Source organism: Lepidochelys kempii, chromosome 16, assembly GCF_965140265.1.
Source record: "Lepidochelys kempii isolate rLepKem1 chromosome 16, rLepKem1.hap2, whole genome shotgun sequence".
NCBI lineage: Eukaryota > Metazoa > Chordata > Testudines > Cheloniidae > Lepidochelys > Lepidochelys kempii.
In genome coordinates, this window is record NC_133271.1 from 11,176,724 (window position 1) to 11,198,809 (window position 22,086).

At 48.5% G+C, this 22,086-nt stretch overlaps 1 protein-coding gene across 1 annotated transcript in view; it reads left to right on the forward strand.

The window, feature by feature from the left end:
• Positions 1-22,086, forward strand: part of LOC140899299 (uncharacterized) — a 258,414-nt gene that overhangs the window by 153,432 nt on the left and 82,896 nt on the right. The window contains exons 10-17 of the mRNA XM_073314570.1: positions 3,999-4,037; positions 4,700-4,753; positions 7,990-8,043; positions 13,964-14,071; positions 16,062-16,115; positions 18,825-18,878; positions 19,598-19,642; positions 20,417-20,470. Coding sequence (XP_073170671.1) covers positions 3,999-4,037; positions 4,700-4,753; positions 7,990-8,043; positions 13,964-14,071; positions 16,062-16,115; positions 18,825-18,878; positions 19,598-19,642; positions 20,417-20,470 — 462 coding nt within the window. The remainder of the gene's footprint in view (positions 1-3,998; positions 4,038-4,699; positions 4,754-7,989; positions 8,044-13,963; positions 14,072-16,061; positions 16,116-18,824; positions 18,879-19,597; positions 19,643-20,416; positions 20,471-22,086) is intronic.

A 22,086-nucleotide genomic window follows, 5' to 3' on the forward strand; every position in this document is an offset into this window, starting at 1 on the left:
CTGCTGCAGTGGGTTGCTGGCTTCTTTTTGCACATCTCAGATGGTGGTGTGGAGTAGGGCTGGCTGGAAAACAAGAATTCCATTTAGCAAAACATTTCGCAGTCGCAGCAATTGGGCTTCATTCTGCATCAGGAGGAAACCGAGAGCTTTTGAATTTTTTCATGAAAAATCGGAGAGACCGACCCAAGAATAGCTCAATAGAAGACCCAAATTCAAGTTCCTGTGCTGCCTGATTCAGAACAAGGGCTTGAACCTGGGCCTTGCACACCCCAGGCAAGTGCCATAATCTCTGGGCTATTCTGTTGGCTATTCTGGGGTCTCTCTGGTCAAACTGAGACAGAGAGAGAAATTCCAGCCTGGGCCTGATAAACTTTCCCAATGAACGTTTCATTGAAACCAATAATGGTTCCGTGAAGAATTTGTTTTGACTAATTGCATTTTCTGATGAAAACACATCTTGCTGGAAAAAACCCTGACTCGCTCCAGTTTGGAGTCCACAGTTCCTTTGGCCAAACACAGGGGTGGGGAACCGTTTTTCTATCGGGGCCATTGACCCAGATCAAAAATCAGCTGAGGGCCACTGACAGCCCCCCGGGGGTGGAGGCTCCAGCCCTGAGGGGGGCACAGAGGCTCAGGGCTTCCCTAGGCTCTGGGGTGGAGCCAGAAATGGGTTCAGAGTGTGGGAGGGGGCTCCGGGCTGGGGTCAAGGGGTTTTGGGGTGCAGGGGATTGAGATGTGGGAGGGGGTGCAGCTCTGGGGGTGTGGGCTCTGGGGTGGGACCAAGAATGGGACAGTGGTTTGGGATGCAGGAGGAGTTTCAGGGTGCAGGCTCCGGGCTGGGACGGGGGTTGGGGTTTGTGGCGGGGGGGATAGGTGGAGTCTGGGAGGGAGCTTGGGTGCGGTTCCTGGTCAACGGGAGCTGTGGAGCTGGGGGCAGGGGCAGCGCTCAGAGCTTCCCTGATTGCCTCTCCACCTAGGGGCCACAGGGACATGCCAGCAAGCTGGCCCTCATGGCTCCAGCCCTGCAGAGCGGGGGGCATCTGGCCGACAGCACAGAGACTTGCCGCAGCCCGGATGAAAAGAAGCAGTGGGCTGCAGGTTCCCCACCCTGGTCTAACACTTTGAAAGGAGCCTGGTTAAAAAAACAGTGCCTGTTGCATCTTGCTCCTGGAGGGAAGGATCCAATGCCCCCTGAAGTCAATGGAATCCAGTCTGTTGACCTGGATCTGGATTAGGCTCTAAATGTCTGTCAAGCGGCTGCTGCTCACATTAAAATCCAGAGGAAATACAATGTCCCCAAAATACTTCCTGACTAACCACCAAAAGTTATGTTTGTGGCATATTTTTGAGGTAAAAGCAACAAATCAACAGGATTTGAAATATCCTGGTGGCTTTCTTGGAGGGCGTTCAGAGCGTAACAGAAATGATGATTAAGGGGCTGGAGAGATGGATTTATGGGGTGAGATGAAAGTAGCTAAATATGTCTGGGGCTAAATATAGCTGGGGCAGTGTAATGGGGTTCAGCGCAAGGACAGAGGAGATAAAATCGAGAGGAAATGTTGGCTGAACATCAGGAGATGTTTCCTGACCCCGAGATCTCTTTGGCTCTGAGATATTTTCTTGCCAAAAGCAGTCAAAGCCATATCACTTTGGAAGTTCTAAACTGAATGGGAAAAATCACTAGAAACTGTCCTTTACAGGCAGTTTTTTCTCTGGGCCCCAGTCTAGGGACTGGGTGGCCTATTAAATCTTTTTGTTTTTTAGCCTCCATAAGATTCAATTTTTATAGTCTCTTTCACATCACCCCAGCCTGTCGACATCTGAGGGGATTGAACCCAGGCCCTCTGGATCCAAAAGGATAAGCTGCATTTTCTTTAAACTTGGTAGCAGATTGGTAAACCTCTATATGTAGTCTTGCCAGAGACAGAAGAAGACCGAGCCCATACCATGTTAGCGTAGGTTACATCTGCTTTCTGTGTGGTATTCTGCCTTCCCCTTTGGTTAGTGATGGCTCTGTATTCTCAGAGACAGGCAGCATGTCATAACTCTTTGGTGGCCTCCTCTGTTCTGCTGTTTCATTCTATTTGAGTATCTCCTCACCTAAGAGGCTGCATCTCCAGAGCAAAGGAATAATCTTACGTGAAAATGGAAAGTAGGAAATCACTACAGGTTGAGTCTCACATCTCATTATTGGTTCTATGGGGCAGGAACTGTCACCTAACACAATGGGACCCCTGTCCCCCTTGCTGCTTCTCCTCTTCTCACCCTACACAGTGCATCTGCATTCTTCTGTCTCTTCTCTTTCTTCTGGGGAAACATACCACGGCCTAGCCCCTTACCTCCCCCAATCCACACACTTCCTCTCCCTCCTCACCACCACTCTTTTCACTGTATGTCTTCTCTGGGCAATCTCATCCATTCGTGTGGCTGCAGCTGCCATCCTGATGCTGACGAATGGCGAATCAACCTGCCTGCTTCCATCAGATCCTGCATGCCTGCCTGTCAATCTGACATCCCCGGGCCATCACGTTATCAGCTTAAACATCACACAACCAAAACCAATCACCTTCACTTCCCTCTCAACCCCTTCCTCTCTCCATCACTGCTGTCAGAGCCACCTGCCTCCCCGTCACTCAGCCCTGTAATGTGACTCCTCCCTCCTGCTTCCCTCACACATCCAAAGGGAACCCAAATCCCTCTGCAATGTCTCTAAGCTTTGTCCTTTTCTTTTTCCCTCGCTATGGATAAAATTCTCTAGTCCAGGCCCTCGTCATTTTGTGTCTCAGTTATTACAACCTTCCCCTCTCTGGCTTCCCTGACACCTGTTTTGTCTCCTTACAGTCCATATAAAAAGCTGCCCCTAAAATATCTTTCTCATCCATTACTCTGATCATCTCTCTCTCCCCCCATCATCCTTCCATCCTTCCATCATCCTTTGAATCCCTCTACTGGCTCCCGTCTTCTACTACATCAAATGCAAGGTAGAGAGGTGGGACTGAATGGAAGGAGAAAACTTGGGAGCAGAGAGGGGGATTCAAAGAGTTCAAGAGCAGAGAGGCGCCTTAAAAGCCCTGCATAACTCTGCCCTACCAACTTATCCTCCCGGGCCTCGTTTCCAGTTGCCGCCCAACCTGTCTGCTCCACCAACAGTGCCAGCCTCATCCACCCACAGATTCGGCTTTTCACATCAACCTCGCCATGCGGGCGGCCCGCTAGGAGCGGAATGCCCTTCCAGAGCTCATTGACGAGGCCTCTTCTCTCCACAGTCAAATCCCTTCTGAAGCCCCAGATCTGCTCTGACACCTGTAGAGAAAGTAGCTGACCTGTACCGATGAATATGAGGCGTTCTAGGGCAGGGGAGAGGAGTTGGTGGGGGAGCCATATCAACATTATTTTGTCAAGACTTGGCAAGCATCTCCCTGACCACTGCACTGATATGCTGTAGTCCTTTTCCTTTGTGTCTGTCTTTAGACTGTGAGCTCTTCGGGGCATGGGCCGGGCTTTCTTTTCCAGCCGGAAAGCTCTCAGCACAGAGTGGGTGCTGCCGGATTCATAAATAAGAAGAGTGGCATCTTTAGGGTATGTCTACAAAGCAAAGAAAACCCAGCGGCTGGCCCATGCCAGCCAACTTGGGCTCACGGAGCTTGGGCTGCGGGGCAGTTTCACTGCGGTATAGACTTCTGGGCTCTGGGATCCTCCCACCCTGCAGGTCCTAGAGCTTGGGCTCTAGCCCGAGCCCAGTCGTCAACACAGCAATGAAACGGCCCCGCAGCCCGAGCCCTGAGAGCCCAAGTCAGCTGGCACAGGCCAGCTGCAGGTGTCTAGTTGCTGTGTGGACACACCCTGAGTGGGTGTTCTCATCTAATCTGGTAGAAATCGTGATGCTGACAGGACTGTAGCATTGCTCCTGGTGCCTTGACTACAGAAGCATGTGTCATTCTTTGGTTGGTATAATAGACATTTACACGCTCTCTCTTTTTCCTCCCCTCTCCTTTTAGCAATCCTCATTTTACCAGCTTCTCCACGCAGGCTGGCCGGTGAGTGTCTCCTGCTAAGTAAGTCTACATAGGGATGTGGTGGGTTTTCCAGCATCTGCGTTTTTTTTTAAATCAAGACTGGATGTCTTTGTAAAAGCTCTGCTATAGCTCAAACAGAAGTGACAGGCTTGACCCCAGGAATCACTGGGGAAAATTCTCTGCCCTGTGTTATGCAAGAGGTCAAACAAGATGGTCTTAATGGCCCCTTCTGGCCTTAAAGTGGGAAATTGGGAGAATGCCACCAAAGGACATCAGGAAAGGGTGCAGTGATTGGGGCGCACTTTTGGCTCATAGTGGAGCCTAGGATTGAAAGGTCACGGAAACAAGAGATGGGAATCCAGTGTTACACCCCTTAAAAGCTCTGTCTTCCAGTACCTCTGCTGGCTCCCTGTTCATTTTCAGATTCAGTCAGAAATTAATCCTTACTCTTTTTAAAGAAACCCATGTATTTATTCTGCCCACTTCATGAACCTTTTCTCTGTATTATACCATTCCCTCCACCCCATGTGTTGCATATATAAACAAAAAGAGGATTTTGTGCTCTAGATCCTCTAACAAGGTGTCTCAGATTTTTTCTGTATGATCATTTGGAGTCTTCTGTCTTTTTAAATAGTTTTGATATCTAAAATATGTTACTGTTTGCCTTTATTTTTTAAATCTAGAGACATCCAGGACCGCCTGGGCTGCCAGGGCACGCAGGGAAACCAGGATTACCTGTAAGTATGAAAAATCCCCTCTAAATATGTCCAAAGTAGCCAAGTCCACAGTTATCCCATCAGACATTTCTGCTTTCTTTGGAGACTTTCAGAGGCAATGTTTAGAGACACTTGAGCAATTTAGGCCATACAGCTGATCTCCCTTTACCTCTGTTACTGTCAAATTGTTTGTCTTCCTACAATTAAAGCTTCAGTGCTGGGATTTTCAAAAAAGTTGGAGGTGGGTGAAAATCAGTTGAAGTTGGATGCCTGACTCCCTTAGGTTCCTTTGAAAGCCCAGCCCAGCCTCTCGCTGCTGTAAGATGGCATAGCTCCATTGACTTTCTTCAGTGAAACAATGCTCATTTTCACTCACTGAAGATCAGGCAGGGGGGTGAGAGAGAGAGAGAGAGAGAAAGAAACTGAGCCTACAAACCCCATATTGAGTGTAGACAAAGGGGAGAGGAGAGTCTCTCCTGTTTACAAGCAAGCAGCTTGATCACAACCCCACGCAGCTGCCAGTCATGGAGGTAGGCACACACAGCTGAACCCAATAGAGGGAAACAAGGCCTGCAATAAAGGGGAGAGTATAGAGAAGGAAGGGGAGGCTGGGAGATCTGGGCTAGCAAAGTGGCAACAGCCCTGCACCAGGCTGCCTCCTGGAAAACAGCCAGGAGACTAAAGGAGGCTGCAAGAGTAAAGGGCTGACAGGCTTAATTGGAAATGAGGATCCAGGAACTGGCCTGACTAAAAGCAAACTGAGGAGGGTCAGTCAGGAGAAGCTGAAGCCCCTCGAGAGACCACACCTTGAGATGATGACTCTGTGTGTGTGTGAGTGAATGAAGTTATAACATGTTTACAGATTGTTGCCATGTCCGTATCAAGAGACAAAACGATAACCATTACAACAGCGAGCTTTTGTGTAGAGTATCATTAGACAGTGATCTCATCAGATCTCTCTGTTGAACAGGGTGTTACCATATTACAGAGTGATCCTCTTTACCCTACCCAAGATGTGGTGTTTCTGGTAATTTTATTAAATGGAGTGAAACTGCTGACGACACCTACATGTCAAACCAGGCACTTCTACCCAATATTAAAACCCAAAAGGATTGGACAGATGTGGTGGTTGTTTTGCAGGCGCGTGTACTTTTTCTGAGTATCGAATAACTGGTAACCAAATATCTACATATCTGTTTGTTCTTTGTCTGTTCTGCTGGCTAGGTAATTGATGCACTAATTTTTCCATAGCAACAACCCCCCATATGTTTTTTTCACGTTTTATTGAGGCAAAGTTACAATAAAACTAACGTACGATGTTGTACATGACTTGTTACTTTTTAGGATCAAGTTAATAGTCAAGCTAAAGATGCTGGCTAGGGATCCTTCCTCCTCTGAGTATGCTGAAAAGGGTGACCAAACTTTTGAATACCTGTCCTCTTTTTGGCATTTCTATTGTGTGTGTACTTGGTTTTTGAACCATTCCCTTAGTTTGGGGCTGCTTTTCTTTTTCCAGTGGGAGGCAGTCAGTGCTCAGTACCCTAGCAGCTACTAGCAGATGAGAGATTAATTCTTCACTTCTATTGATGTGACTTTATGTCAGGGGTAGGTAAACTACGGCCTGGGGGCCGCATCCAGCCCTTCCGATGTTTTAATCTGGCCCTCAAGTTCCAGCTGGGGAGTGGGGCCTGGGGCTTGCCCTGCTCAGTGCATGCCAGGTCCCCGCGCGGCTCCTGGAAGCAGCGGCATGTTCCCTCTCCACCTCCTATGCGTAAGGGCAGCCAGGGGGATCTGCACACTGCTCTCGCAGCTCCCACTGGCTGGCAGCTGTGGCCAATGGGAGCTTCAGGGGCAGCGCATGCGGATGGGGCCGCATGCAGAGCCTCCTGGCTGCGCCTCTGGGTGGGAGCCGGAAAAGGGACATGCCGCTGCTTCCGGGAGCTGCTTGAGGTAAACGCTGCCCGGAGCCTGCACCCCTGACCCCCTCCTGCCCTCTGAATCCCTTGGACCCAGCCCGGAGCACCCTCCTGCACTCCCAGAACCCACACCCATAGCCGAAGCCCTCACCCCCTTCCACACCCCAACCCCCAGTTTTGTGAGCATTCATGGCCCGCCATACAATTTCCATACCCAGGTGTGGCCCTCGGGCCAGAAAGTTTCCCACCCCTGCTGTATCTGCTAGAGAGGAGGATTGCTAAGGGATTGCCTTCTCAGCAGGGTCCTAGAGCCTGGCCTTCAGCCCAATCCTGGAAGTCTACACAACAATGAAACAGCCCCACAGCCTGAGCACCGTGACCCAGAGTCGCTTGCCATGGGCCAGCCACGGGTTTTTCTTTGCTGTGTAGACAGCCCCTAAATGATCATTTGATCATAAATATTCAACAATTTGTGCTATTTGGTTAGGAACTGCATTCCAATACTCCCTAGTGACTGGCCGTGTCTGTCACTATGTATAAAATCTCCTCTTAGCCCACAATTTCTCCAACATATATCCCCATCCTTCTCTCTCTTTCACTCTCTCTCACTAACCTGGCTGGTGTGAAGTACTATTAAAAAGGTATCTTCAAGAAACTTTCTTTTATCATGCAACAGACTGATATTTGCATTAATATTTTATATCCATTCCAGAGGAGGATGTTTTTTAAGTGATATTTACTATAGGACCTACACCAAGTCAGTTCTGGTGCTCTTGCATTCCCTCTGCTGACTATTCAGCTGCAGTTAACTAATGGGGTCCCTAAGCTTGCTGCTCTAACTGATGGTGCTGATGCACAGACGGGGGAAAAAAAGACAGGTGTGCTCTTGACAAGCTGTATTATAAATATGCCTCGGCAGGGAAGTGGATTGTGTAACAGGAAATTTGTTCGAGCCAAGTGGAATGAGAGAAAAGGTGGGGGAAGACATCTTATGTTCTAGTCTCCGAAAGAAAATTATAAGCAGTGGAGAGAGAGTTTGCTCCCAAAGCCTGTGGTTGAGTACTTGATGGTGCCTTTGCTGTAAACCAGGGGAATGCAAGCAGAACAAGGGCAGTCTTCGCAGAGCATTCAGAGAGCTATGATGCGGATCATCCTGTCACACAGCATGTGACTGAGATTGCCAATGCTACCTTTGTGTATTGTTCATTGTCTCCCCTGTAATGGTGCCTTTAAACAAGGCTGCGAGGCCCAGCATTCTTTCAACACGGTCAATACTGCAACATGATCCGGGCTTGCTGGGGGAAAGTCTAACCTGCATTGATTTGATCTCTGTGTGTGCAGGGTCCGCCCGGATATCCAGGAGAGCCAGGAGACAAAGGCCAGTTGGGGTATATGGTAAGTGGAGGCTGCCTATAGCTGCTGTCTCAGGTATGTGTTAGCCCAGTCCAGGTATGTGACCTTCCAAATGCTAGGGCAGTAAGATATATTCTAGTGTCAGGGTTGGCTTCCTTCTGGTGGGCAGCTGTACATACAGACGGAGTGATTCTGAGAGGTACGGGGCATGCACAAGTCGTGCTGCAATAACGGGGAGTCATGGGATGATCCACAGCTCTTAGCCTCAAGACTCAGAGCTCAGTGTTAATTTCTGAGTAGGAGAATCCTCCAAGGTAAGGTATGTTTGTGCAGTAATGACCTGAAACCTCTGCAACAGAGCCATATCTCTGGCAGGTAGGTTCATCCAAAATACCCGATGGGGATGAGATTGGCTCACTGTAGACAGGTAAGCGGTGGAGGGCAGGATTCCCCTTGCTGGATATTTGTGCCTTATTTTTGTTCCTTTGCTCTCCTCTGCTGTGAGTAATCACCAGCCCGTTCACCCACCTCCAGCACAAGGCGGGACTGGTTTGAGTCAGTGTGATTTGGTCAGTCCCTGTCATTTTCATGAGTTCTATAACCACCCCAGTCATCGTCACCCATCCAAAGAGACACTTGTAGCACCACTGGGGTGGTGATGCTGGGCCTTCATTAGAAGCATCAGTAGAGATGCAGAAGGTGCCACCTTCACTAAAAACTGAATCCCTTGTCTATAGGAAGTGGATGAAATTGAGGTTTGTGCTCTATTCATTTACTTGTGTGTGTCATTCCAAACCTGCTCTCTCATATCGTCTTTAGGTCAAATCCTGGAAAGCATCCTCCTCTTCCCCTAAGCTTTAACTCCAGAGAACTCTGAATCTAAACAGATCTCTCCACTGGTCCTCTCTCTCTCTCTCTCCCCGGATAGGAGCAGTCCCAGCCTATGCCCTTCTTTCCTCCTCATTCATGCTGGGGTGATATCTCCTAGCTCTCTCAGCTGAGACTGAGCAAACCGTTCTGCAAAATTAAGCTGAGATTTTCAAAGCTGTCTAAGGAATTTGAATACCCAAATCCCATTAAAACACATGGGGAATCAGGTGTCCAAATCCCCTGGGTGGCTTTGAAAACCGCACTCTTGATCTGTACCTAGTTCACGTAAAGGTGGCTGGTTTTTTTCCTGAATTAAAAACCATCCTCTTCTCTGAGCCTCTTCTCACCAAACACTCAGCTGTTTCCCAGTGGCTGTCCTCTTGTGTGACCTTCAGTTCCTGGTTCTCACCCATCTCCCCCAGGAGGCCCATTTGTCTTTAACTGCTGCAAGTCCAGCCTTCACAGTGATAAGGGACAGTCGATTTTCCCTGACCTCGTTGTTCTACTGTTCTCTGGCAGTACATTCACCAGGCTGGGAATGATGCCTTTTTAATTCTGCTCTCCCGAGCTTTCCTCATCCCACAGTGTTCCCAATGATAACATCCAACCTACCCGCAGTTCCCTTTTGCTTCCCTTCCCCGAGCTGCTCCCTTTCATTCATCAGCCGTCCGTTCCTCTTGCTTCTGCTTTCTGAGTGAGGTGCCTCCTCTGGCCTGTGTGTCTAGGAAGGACGTATGCGGGGGAGAGAGATTCTCACCTTGATTCATGCAAATTTAGGTCATGGGCAGATTTTTTTCCTTGGCTTCTAACTGGATTCCACAAAAGAGCTCCATGGAGGAGAAACAGGTCTTTCGATGAGTTTCAGTGTTATTTTTGGGTGATTTCTCTAAGGTCACTGTGTTCCAGTGGCTGATCACAGAATCATAGAATATCAGGGTTGGAAGGGACCTCAGAAGGTCATCTAGTCCAACCCCCTGCTCAAAGCAGGACCGATCCCCAATTTTTGCCCCAGATCCCTAAATGGCCCCCTCAAGGATTGAGCTCACAACCCTGGGTTTAGCAGGCTAATGCTCAAACCACTGAGCTATCCCTTCCCCCTACTGCTATAGCTAGTGCTTCATGGCTTGTGCCTCAGACCAGCATGGAGCTCCACAGGGAACACTGGCCACCCCCAGCACAACCTGAAAGTTCTCAGGCTCTTTACCTGGAGAAGCTGTAGATGGTCCTTCTCAGCTCCCACCGTTGATCCCCAGATGCAGTCTTTTTGTCTTAGTGAGGCATGAAGGCAAAGATGGTATCTCTTGGGCCTGTGTGGGGATCAAAGCCAAAGGTTAGTTAGCCAGACCTCAAAATAAACATTAGCAAGGGAAGAACTTTAAAAGGTTTTGCTAGTTTAAGCACTCAGCAGATGAGCTGAACTATGCAAACCTCCTTGTGTTTGTGCACATGAGGCTGGCTGATATTTCTCATACTGATCCCAGCCAGATCAAGTCCGTGCAGAGCCAGGAGAGAATCGACTGGTTTCAAACCTCAGTGTGGCAGTTTGTGTCTGGTTTGAGTTTTGTAAAAAATCTCGGGGCATTATTCCTTTTTTCCTGAACTGGTTCCCCCCATCCTTAGTAGACCCCAAGTCCTCCCTGTCTCGAATGTTTACACAGACTGGAGAGTTCAGCTCAGAGACGGCTGTGGTTTCCCAAGTATCTGCATATGGAATGCATAGTCGTGGTGGGAGTGAGGGGACTGATTCTTGTAGTTTCTGCTGAGCCAGTGCCCGGCATCTTTCAACATGAGGTCGTTAGATGGCACAACAAAGCTGAAAGAGTGCTGACATCTGAGAGGCACGGAGACAAAGAGCCGGAGCTGTCTTAGCATCTCCAAGGCCCATGGGATTATATAGCAGAGATAAGGGGGTTGCTTTTTTTAACCCCTGACTAAGTGCGTTGTTGCCACTTTATCTTTCCAAGCCCTGTCCAAGTAGTCGCTCCTTGCAGGGTTTTTTGAACTGTGGGCTGAGGAATTGAACAAAGATGTCAGGTACACAGGTTCATTTGGGCTTTGCAAAGAGGGGGCATAGAGTGATTCACCTTTTACAAGATGGAAAAGCCTTTTTAGTGGAGGGTATGTATAGTCTGTAATTCCAGATGTCACCGTCTGTTTGCGGAGGACAGAGGTGGGTAGCTCTGGGGAATCGGTAGCAATGAACACTGTTCTTCCCATGTATTTTACCAGCTGCCAACATCTAGAAGGTTTCACTAATCGTGTTAAGCAGACAGAATATAAACCGTGGAGGCTGTCAGTGTAACTTAATCAAATGGTACCAAAAATTATTCATCCATTCGCATAAACAGGATTGGCGAGGGGGTTCGCTGGGGGATTAGTGCAGGAATGAAAAGGAACCATTTTTCTCAGAGTGCAGCTGTGACCCTGATGTGCTTCGAAAGCCGGTCTGCATCCTAGCTTGGGGGTTGAAACGAAGTTCTCATCACTGTGTAGCTTTGAACAGGGAAGCAAAACTCTACATTGTTTGAGGTTTGAATGAGCTGCTTTGTTTGGTGCTTGCATTAGTTCTTCAAATGCAGCCTATATTTCTGATACCTGTTGATCTACTCCTGTGGCGCACACATGGAATATACTGAATAGCGTACCACTCACGTAGAGGACCTACTCTTTGTATTGTCCAGGTAGACATGTTTATTTTCCAAAGGGTATAGTCTCAGCAAACCAGAGAAGTCTCAACAAGGTTTCGTATCACAGACCAGATCCTGAGTTCCTGAGTCTTTTCTCAGGCAGCTGTTGCATTGATTTTAGAGATGCAGCATTACTGCTGACCTCTGCTGTTGGATCAGTGTCTATGAGTTTGAACGTTTCAGTACTGGAGTTCTGCCTTTCTGTGGAGCTTTGCGATCGCACTGTCCTGTGGCTCTGCAACTCCAGAGGAAGGTAATGAGTTTTTAGCTCAAGATTCCAATAACAAGTGCTGGGCAGAACCGGTGGAAAATGGTGCCACTGTTTTGGTGTAAAGTTGTGCAGGTGGCATGTATGTTAGATTGGGGTAGGAACTTTCTTTTGGTTCGGTTTGTAGAGCACTGATCATGATGGTTCTGGTCCATGACTGGGACTCCTAGGAACTCCGAATACAATAATGATGGTGATGTACAGCAGGGCTTCTTGGCTAAGACACCACCAGGCTGATTTAGTAACATATTGTGTAATAAAGTGCAGGTCACAGGGGACACGGATAGCTCAGTGCTTTGAGCATTGGCCTGCTAAACCCAGGGTTGTGAGTTCAATCCTTGAGGGGGCCATTTAGGGATCTGGGGCAAAAATTGGGGATTGGTCCTGCTTTGAGCAGGGGGTTGACTAGATGACCTCCTAAGGTCCCTTCCAACCCTGATATTCTATGATTCCTCCCAACTTGAGCCAAGCATCTTTTGATCCTATTTACATTAAAGAAGAAACTCCATTCACCTCCATACATATCCCGCTAGCCATCTCTGAGACACTTCTTCGTCCTCAGTGCCATGTTCCATTGCAGGGCGTCCTGGCATATGAACCATTCCAAGAGGTGAGTCCCAATTTGCATCATGCTCTGTGCCGAGGGGTTCAGAGCATTAGTTGGTAGGAATGTGAGAAATCTTTCCCCACAGTGATGTGACCTAGAGCCCTTAGGATTCTATGATTGTGGTTGAGGAGGGACTCACCCAAATGAATCATTTGGCTTTGGTGCAGATTGGGCCTGTCTTTCATTTTGCTGGGATTGGTTCATTCGTTCCTTGCGAAGAGTTTGGCAATGAGTGGCAGGCTGGCATTTCATCAGCTTCACGAGGCGGTAAGGTCAAACCAGTCTGAAAGAGACAGCCAAAACACTGCTGCGCCAGTGGTGAATGGGCTTATCTCTCTGTCTCCAGCCACATTTTAACAGATTGCCATTGCTTTCTCATGACGAGCCCCAGGATGGCCCGGAAGCGAGCTGACCCAACTTTGCTGCTGCTGTTCTGTTGTCATCGTTGGTTGTTTTTGTGGAGACGGTATTTCCCCCCCGCAACTAGCTGCTGTTGCGTAGTTGATCTTCACACCAGACTTGACAAATTTTTTTTTTCCCATTCTGGTTTTTAAAGGCAGTTGCAGGCTCTGCAGTAATGCCTGACGTCTGCAAATGCACGCAAACACAATGATGGCATCAGAGCTTGGGACCATTGTGTTTTGCAGTTGTTGCTTTTTACATTTGTGACTTCCCTCTGTCCCTGGTGACCCTGTTACTGGGGCTGTGTCTACACTACGAGCGAGGGGTGTGATTCCCCTGCTCGGGTACCCATGCTCACACTAGCTCTCATTGAGCTGAGAGCATAGGTAGCCGTGTAGCCATGGTCGCATGAGCAATGGCAGTGAAGGCACGGCTGAGCCATACCAAGCACGTACCCCGCAGTTTTGGTGGTCCCGTCGACAGAGCGTTGCTCTGCCGCTGACATTGTTCTGTCTGTTCAGATGGTCAGCTCTTTGAGGCAGGGACTGTCATTGTGTGTTTGCACAAGCTATCGCCCGACGTGGCCCCTACCTGCTACCGTTACACCAACCATCATTGTAACTGCTCTCGGCTCTGCAGAAGCAACAGTTGAAAGTAACCAGGGCTTTGCGTCCATTCCGGCTGCTGCACACCTGGAACTACCAGAGAGAAGCCTCTGAGTTCAGCCAGCGGTGTGCAGTTGTTAGGGCTGAGACAGATGTACAAGGCCTTTGCGTGACTTCTCCTGATGTCGTCTTTATTCTCTGTCCTAGTCTCCTGCCTCCATTTCGTTTCTTGTCATGTAGCCAGTGAAGTTGACTTGACTGTACTCTCCATCTGTTTCATAATGGTTAATCTTTCTGCGCCTTCTTTACCCTAGTTCCCTCTACCCCTTGGTTCTTAACCATGTTTACAGTGGAAATAAAACTCTTCTCCTCTTTGGACGCTGCTGATTTCCTCCCTCCATGCACAAATCTTTTTGCTGAGTCCTAAGGCAGAACTGAATGACCAGGCAGGAGTATATGATAGAGCTTTATTTGCGGTGTTCCTCTGTAGCCTCTTATTGATCCACCTGCTTTCTGTCTGCAGGGGGAGTCTGGACTTAAGGGCTTCCTGGGACACGCTGGCTTCCCTGGCTCAAATGGGCTTCCTGGAATGGATGGAAAGCCTGGACCACCTGGGTTACCAGGAGAGCAGGTGAGAACCTGGACACTAGCTTGAAGGAACATGTTGCACTTCTTTAGAATTGATTATGAGCCAATTAGTTGCAAAACACTTTGCACTAATGCGGAGAGATCCCATGTTTCAAAGTCAGAAACTGCCAAGAGTTGTGGATGCTCTGGCTGGATATCACGGGATGGTTTGCAAGAAAGAGGTAAAGACAGTGCCCATTGTCCCAGCTGATAGTGCTGTAGGCAGCCAGCAAGCTCAAGCTGATGCTACTGATATACTTATGTGCCTCTTTTAACAAAAGAAAAAGCCCATTCTAACTATAATTGGAATTTCTAGGCACTACTTTAATAAGAATGCCTTGACAGTTCACATTTAACAAGGGAAAGAGGAACAGCATATATGGTCAACCGGGCATAGTTAGTGTCTCTGGAGCAACATGAACTCCTGGAGTGCTTGATTGCATTGCTGCATTTAGTTTTCTAGGTTGTTTTTACAGGAGGGAGAAAGGGAAAAAAAATGAGAGAGAATCTGGATTCCATCCACTTGTCTAGTTCACAAGCTCTGTTGAGTTCTTTTGTGGTGCTTGTCAATTCTTTGAACTAACAGCCCTACCCTTAACTAGCCTTGCATGCCGACTTCAGTCGGGAAAGTGTAAACTTTGATTCAGGATCTTGTGAGTGGTGTATATGGAGAGGGATACAAAATTGGTGGGGGTAAGAAGCAGAAAGCTGGAAAGAAAGCAGCCAGGAAAGCTAGGGAACAGCCAGAGAAGCACTTTTAACATGGTCCTAGGAGGAAGCTGAGAGACAGAGCTTATTGGGCAGAGTACAGGCTGGAAAGAGGTTTGGAATTGTGAGCAACAAAACTGCCTCCTATTGAGTTTGGGGAAACAGGACTTTGCACACATTCTTTGTAAATAAACAGGATTGCAGCAAGATATTCCTGATTCCATCACCAATTTCTTCTCCTAATGGAAGCAAGCTGCTAAAGTCACAAGCATTGACTAGCCACTCCGGCCAAAAGGGGCCACAATATCGTTGAATTAATTACACACACATCTGCCTGCCTATAACAAGAACTGTATCAGGAAGGAAGCATGGCTGGCCTGCTTGGAGCTGTCTGAAGCGGTGGCCTCATTAAAATGTGAAAGCCGGGGAGGTAGCAAGGTGGTGTGAACAGTATAAATGCCTACACAGATTGGGCTGGGGTTTATAGAGTGATAGCAATATGGAAGAGACTTGCTTTGCGGGAGCCCGAAAAGCTGCGCAGCACCTGCCATGGTGGCAAAGCCCCGGGAAGTGGGTGGGGCTCGGAGCTCAGAAGGGCTAAATGACGTTTCTTCGCGGAAACCTTGCTTTAGAATCGATCGTGGGCTCAGCATTCAGGGGGAAGTAATTGGGTATAAAACGACTGCAGATGAATTACCACAGGGTGAGCTCTTCACACAGCTGACTGGCTCATGAGGCCTGAGAATTGTGACTGGTCTGATGAGCAGGGTCAGATTAACCCATTACTGGGCCCTAGACAAACATACATTTTGGAGCCCCTACCTCCTAATATGAATAACAACAAATGGCTGGACAGCACTCTGGCCACAGCTGGACTGGCCATGCAATGGAGCCATCAGGACTGGCTGCTGCTTGGAGAGTTGCTCACCATGACGGAAGGACGGCCAGGCCAAATTTGAGTGAGTGGCGTTGCAACCTGGCAAATGGGCTCCCATTTGGGCTCCCTATGAATTTGGTGAACAGGCCTAGTTCACCACAGCGTTCATCCGGCCCTGCTCATGAGGCTGCAAAATGGAGAAAGTGCCAGGCTCAAAAACTGGCCCGGGGCCTATATAAGTGGGAGCAACTTGGGGGAAGCCAACAGAGTTGCACCTACTTACAACAGGCTTGAATTTGGCCTGCAAGTATCACCCCTGCAGTTTGAGAACCGCTGCCTCATTGTGCTACACAAGCTATGTCAGCTCAGGTCTCACAAGCATGTTCCATTCCTTCTTCCTTGTTACCAGGGCCCTCAGGGATTTAAGGGCGACCAAGGTCCAGCTGGAGAGAAAGGAGACCAGGTGAGCTAGTGGCAATGATCTGGGGGCAGCAGGGGAGGGGGAATCCTTAGGTCGAGGGGTTTCATTTGCCTTGAATACAGGAGACGTGACTCAGTGGAACCCAAATTTAGTATCTTCTCCTACCCTCCGCCCTCTCTCCACCCCACCCCCAACGCTCCCTCTTTAGAAGAGGCATCATGTTGCAAATAACAAGTTCCTCTGGGATCTGAGTTGCTGCAGCCTTTCATGCTCACTTACTTTGTCCAAACTGTGGTTTTCAGAGGCTGAGCGAGCCTGGTGGTTTGAGTTCCTCTGAGTCACCTCGGATTTATCAGCCTGGATGGAAAATGTCCATGCAAAGTTCTTTCAGGTCAGGAAATTACACTACACTACACTAGGAAATTAGGTCGGTATAGGTATGTCTCTCAGGGGTGTGAAAAATCCAAGCCCCAGAGCAACAGAGCTAAACTGACCTAACCCGTGGTGTGGACAGCACTAAATCAATGGGAGAATTTTCCTGTTGACATAGCTACCCCTCTCAGGGAAATGGATTAATTATGCCGATGGGAGACATCCTCCTGTCGGCATAGGTAGCATCTTCATTGAAGCTTTACCGTGGTGCAGTGACAGCGTTTTAAGTGGTAGGCCTGCCCTCAGGCAAAATATATTGAGTTCTACTGGTTTGGGTTCCTTTTTTCTTTTTTAAGCCAAAGGCCTTAGCAGCAATTTTTAAAGCTGCCTAAAGGATTTGGGTACCCAGTTCTCATTCTTTTTAATCATAATTGGGCATCTAAATCCCTGTGGTGGCTTCTGCAATATCAGCCCTGATTTTTAAAAACAAAAATTAATTCTAAAAACATTTAGTGTGGAATTTTCAACCGCACTTGAAGGATTTAGACACAGGGGAGGAGATTTTCAAAGGCACACATGTTAGGCAGGTGCCTAACTCTCATTGGCTTTCAGTGGGAGTTATGCACCAACATGCTGTTTCTGCCTTTGATAATGTCCTCCTAACTTCCGCCAAATGTCAATGAGAGTTAGGCACCTACCTGCTGTTTCTGCCTGTGAATATTAAGAGAGTCAGCAGGAGTTAGGCACCTGACTGTCATTTGTGCTTTTGACTTTCAATGGGACTTATGGTTCTCAGTCACTTTTGAAAATTCCCCCATTATTCCTGAGTCTGGGCTTGGACTTTTGGCTCTGTTTTAAAATTGGAGATGCTATTTACAGTATCTTAGAAAACTGGCATCAGCATATTCCTCATACCTTCCAGTAGTGCTCATTATCTAGATAATACTGTGATATCCGTTCTAACAGCTTCCATCCATGTTGCACTGTTAGAGGGTCCATAGATATGTCTGGTATGATTTATATGTTAGAACAGTTCAATTCATACCACAGTTGTCTGACGGGCTAAACACACACACACACACAAAGTCCTTATATTTAAAATAAGTATATTAAAAAAAAGCATTACTTCAAAATATTGTTCTGAAATAATTCTTTCTATCCAGATACTTACATAGATCTTGTATTGATCCTTGTAATATATCGTATATGACCTCACAAACATTAATTAATTTGTCTTCATATCCCTCCCCCTCTGCAAAGTAGGGCAGTTTTATTATCCTCCTTTTCTAGCTGGGGAAACTGTGGAACAGAGATTGGAACTCACTCAAGGCCCGTGGGAGAAGGGGGAATTGACTCTAGTCTAGATCCACGAGTTAGCATGATCCAGTAGAGTGAACAGGGCCCTGGGAGCCTGCGAGGCCTGAGTTAAAATCCCAGCTCTCCTCTTTGCCTCTGTCACTTTGGGCAAGTCATGTGGGCCCAAATTTTCCCAGGGTGCCTCCACTTTCTGGGGCCCATTTTGAGACTTCCTGTGGCCTGATTTTCAGAGGTGCTGAGCACTCACGGTGCCCATTGGCTTCTGCTGGAGCTGAGCATCTCTGAAAGTCAGCCACTTAAAGACTCTCAGGTCAGACGCGCAGAAACAAGTTCCCCAGAGTCAGTGGCCTCTTCTGAAGGGCTTGACACTAATCTCTTTGAGTCGGTGTCGCCATCTGTACAACAGCAGTGGAGCTTGCCTACCTGCAGGGCCCAGCAGGGGGGATGTAAGGATTCATTACTCGATTAACTTGGGGGATTTTTGGTGCTGCAGCTTGAAGGTATAGGGCCGTATTTTTCAAAGTGCTCAGCATGGTGGGTGCAGACTGGGAGCGGTGCACTTTTGAAAATTTGGCCCTGGGGGTGGGAAAAACAAGAATATCCAGAATTCGAAGGCTTCCCCGGTGTCCTTCACTGTGCCAGGTGGGTTCTCCATGCCATGCCTACAAACCACCAGGCCCGTTAAGCATGAAGGATCCAGGGTCGCAGCCTTAACTCTGAACATGGTTCTACTTTGATTTGTTTTGTCAAGAGCCTGCAGGCCTTTCCAAAGTAAGCAATCATCTACCCTCCCGTCTATTTAGCAACCCTCATCACTGAGCTACAAGTGGTTTATGGAAGATGAGGTAATTGCATCACTTATGCCAGGCTAGAAGACCTTTTTTAAAGCTAACTGCAGCCCCTAAGTATAAACCAGGTTGTTGCTGTGCCCTAAGGTGGACCAGGTCTGGGTCATGTTAATTGCATTCAAACCACCAGCACTCAGAGAGGGAGCAGGCTGATTGCCTCCAGCTGGTTAATAGATCTGCAGTGGTTCTCATGGCTCCAATGTACCTGTTTCAGGGGTTCTTGGGTGATCCTGGACCACCTGGGGAAAAAGGAGAAAAAGGGACAAAGGTGAGTTCACTTGTTCTGAGCCTGGATACGGGGACCCAGTGGGTATGAGACCCATGCAAAAGACATTGCTGTCTGCTGTGTTTTTGAGTCCCTTTAATGTGGAGCACTGGCTTTCAGCAGTAAGCCTTCCAGCATCCCCCATGGCCTCAGGGCATTCTGCCGTGTTGCATGGATGCTGGCCTTTCCTCCCCTCTCACCAAGATGAAGCCAATTCTGCTCAAGTCTCATCGTCACTCAGAAAAAAAATCTGATTCCTCTCTGCACCTTCACGTCTGTGCAGCCCTGGTACAGATTCCTTCAGCTCTTCGTTGCTTTCTCCTTCCCATTGTTCTGCATCTTTGTTGTGTTTTAGGAGGGGGAGGGGGGAGGGTTGGACTGCAGTTCCCCTTCACGCCAAATAGCCTCATTCAGAGAAGGGAAAAGATCTCCTGGCTCGGGTTGGAGTGCAGTCAGGGCAGTGTCTCCCACACAGGCCTGGCTTTGTGGGGTACAGGATGGGAATACGTTGGGCCACACAGCTGAGTGACTCAGCAGCCCCATTGCCCGCCCTGCGAAAGGGGGTGCTGATCAGTCTGTGCTCACAGAGCTCTGGCTGGTTCAGGATCCCAGCAGGCATGAGGCATCCCCTCCCCTCCAGCACGGCTTTCTGCTGCACGGGGTACGTCTTCCTGAGCTCCTCTGTGCTGTCCAGTCACTGTCAGTGCATTTTGCTGTTTCAGGGGGTGAAAGGACAAAACGGCCCTTCTGGACCTGCTGGAGCTCAGGTAAGTTGGCAAAGAAACCAGCTCCTCTCATCCTCTGACCAGCTCCCAGGGTTCCTCTCTCACCTCTCTTTCCACTTGCCCAGGAGTTCCAGCAGTCCGTTTTGCTTTGAGGTCGGGGCTTGCTCGAACCCCAAGCTCAAAGCAGAACTCAGGGAGATTAGAACCCGTGTGAAGTGAAACAAGGGTCTCCCACTCCAAAGGAGGCAAAAAGAGCCAAGCATCTCACAGGTCTAGTACTGAGCCTCCAGTGCCTCTTGATTCTGTCATGCAGCATCCCTTCTGTTCCATTCTGCCCCTTTGCTCTCCTGAGCAGAGACTGTTCCATAGCTGGAGTGGTACCTAACTTTGATACCTTTTGTCACTGGATGAGGATGGGTGGTCTGTCATGGTTAAAGCACATGACAGGGAGTAGGGCGATACGGGTTCTATTCCTGACTCTTGACACAGATTCATGTGGCTTTGGGCAAGTCACTCAGTCTCTCTCTACCTCAGTTTACCCATCTGTCAAAATTCTGATGATGCTACTTGCCTTTTGGGGATGGGGACATGTGTGGCGAAGCTCCTTAATGCTTGGAGACTCTCCCCCAGGGAAGAAACCCTTGTTGAGTGGCCATGGCTCTTCAGTAAATAGTGGACAGGTCTTCCAGTGTCTGAGTGCCTTGAAGTGGGACTCTCTTGTCTTGGGTTTGACTCTTTAAAGAGGCAGATGAGGTGGCCTTGTGCCTGACGTGTCTGCTCCTAATCTTCTCCTCAATACGTTGGCTTGTTTCCTAGGGGATGATGGGTGTCAAGGGTGCTTCAGGGTTCCAGGGCCTGCCTGGACCAGAGGTAAGTGAGTTGCATTCTTCTCCGTGGTACGCTTACTTCCCTAGTGCTGCAACATCTGTCTGCTCATGTGTCCCGAGACCAACGGAAACGCTAGGAAGGGATGAGTCAGGCAGTGCAGGACGTTAGCACAGCTCTGTCACTTCCTTGGAGGGAGAGGGAAGAACTGAACTACCTTGTAACACCACTCACTCGTATTTGGCCCAGCCACCCCTCCACCATCACAGGAGGGCGGTCGGGCCTAACCTGAGTGGCATTATGACTCTGTGTGCTAGGTTGCAATGCCACTCACTCATAACAAAGGGGCAGCTGGGCCAAATTTGAGTGAGTGGTGTCACGACCTGGCATATGGGGTTGCAGTGCCACTCAGGTTTGGCCTGGCTAGAAAGTGGTCAAGCCATGGCCTAGGGATCCCGCTGCCGCTATGGCATATCCCTATCACCCTCAGGTATCAGGAATCCATTCCTATTCTGGTGTCATCAGTAGGATCCCTTTCCAGCAATCCAAGTTCTCCATGTGAAAACATAATGGGTCTCTCCAAATATGCATCCTAAGGACTGGGGAGATGCTCCTTTCCTTAACTCCCCTTTGTGAATGCAAAGCAGGTGAAATAACCCCAGTCTGTCCGCAATGCCCCATATGAGTTGAAGTGGGTAGGTGGATTTTGGGTGGAGAAAGGGGCAGATAGTGAAGTCCTATTAAGAGCTTCTCCTGTAAAGGAAAAGAAAGGGCAGAGTTGTGGGCTTCTATGCTGACTTGCAAGGGGGTTCATGCCAAACGCTCCTTACAATTCTCATCCATGGGGATGTGCACCCAATGGGGCTTTGCTTGGGGTTTCAGATTCAAATCAATTAACAAAACTCAAAGTGAAACCCAGCCCAGTTGCTGAGCTGTGCCTGCCTTTGGGCTAAAGCCATGTGTAGCCAGAGTCCTGTATAGATTGCACTCAAAGCCATAAATGGGCCCTGTTTCACTTGAAACCTAGCCCTCTTTGCCAAAAGGTTTGTCAGTCTTGGCAAACCCAGCCTGTTCTTTCAGGTTTGCAACCGTCTGAAAGCAGATGAGTTCAGAGTTTGATTACAAACATTTCTACCCCTCCACTGACAATGGACTGATCATTCACTGGAGTTTATATAGTAGCCTTAAAGCCAATAGCCCTCAGTACTGTACAGCTGAAGCCACTGGACTCATACCTGTGAACACTTGACTAATTAACCAGTGGATTTTGTAAAAAGATAAATGAGGATTTTAATCACTTGCCCCTCACAATGGCCTTCTGAGCTTCTAGTCAGAATTCACAGTCACAGGACTGGGGTCAGTTTGCCTGCCCAGCAGTGGATAGGAACACTGCGTGTATGATGCTCTGCCCCTGGGTGGGTCATCCACAGCAGGGGTTGAACCTGGTGTAAAATGGTGTAAATTGTCACTCAAGGATTTTTCCTGGCCCTGCTTGCAGTGTATAAGGCTCTTTAGGGAAGTATGTGATCTAGGCCTAGCAGCAGTCAGCCAGCCTACAGTAAGGAGGGGTGAGTTGTGCCAGGCTGTTTTAGGGAGCAGCCTGCTTTGTCTCACTCTCTTTTGGGGTTCTTGTGTGTTGTTAGTCTGAATTCTAAGAAATG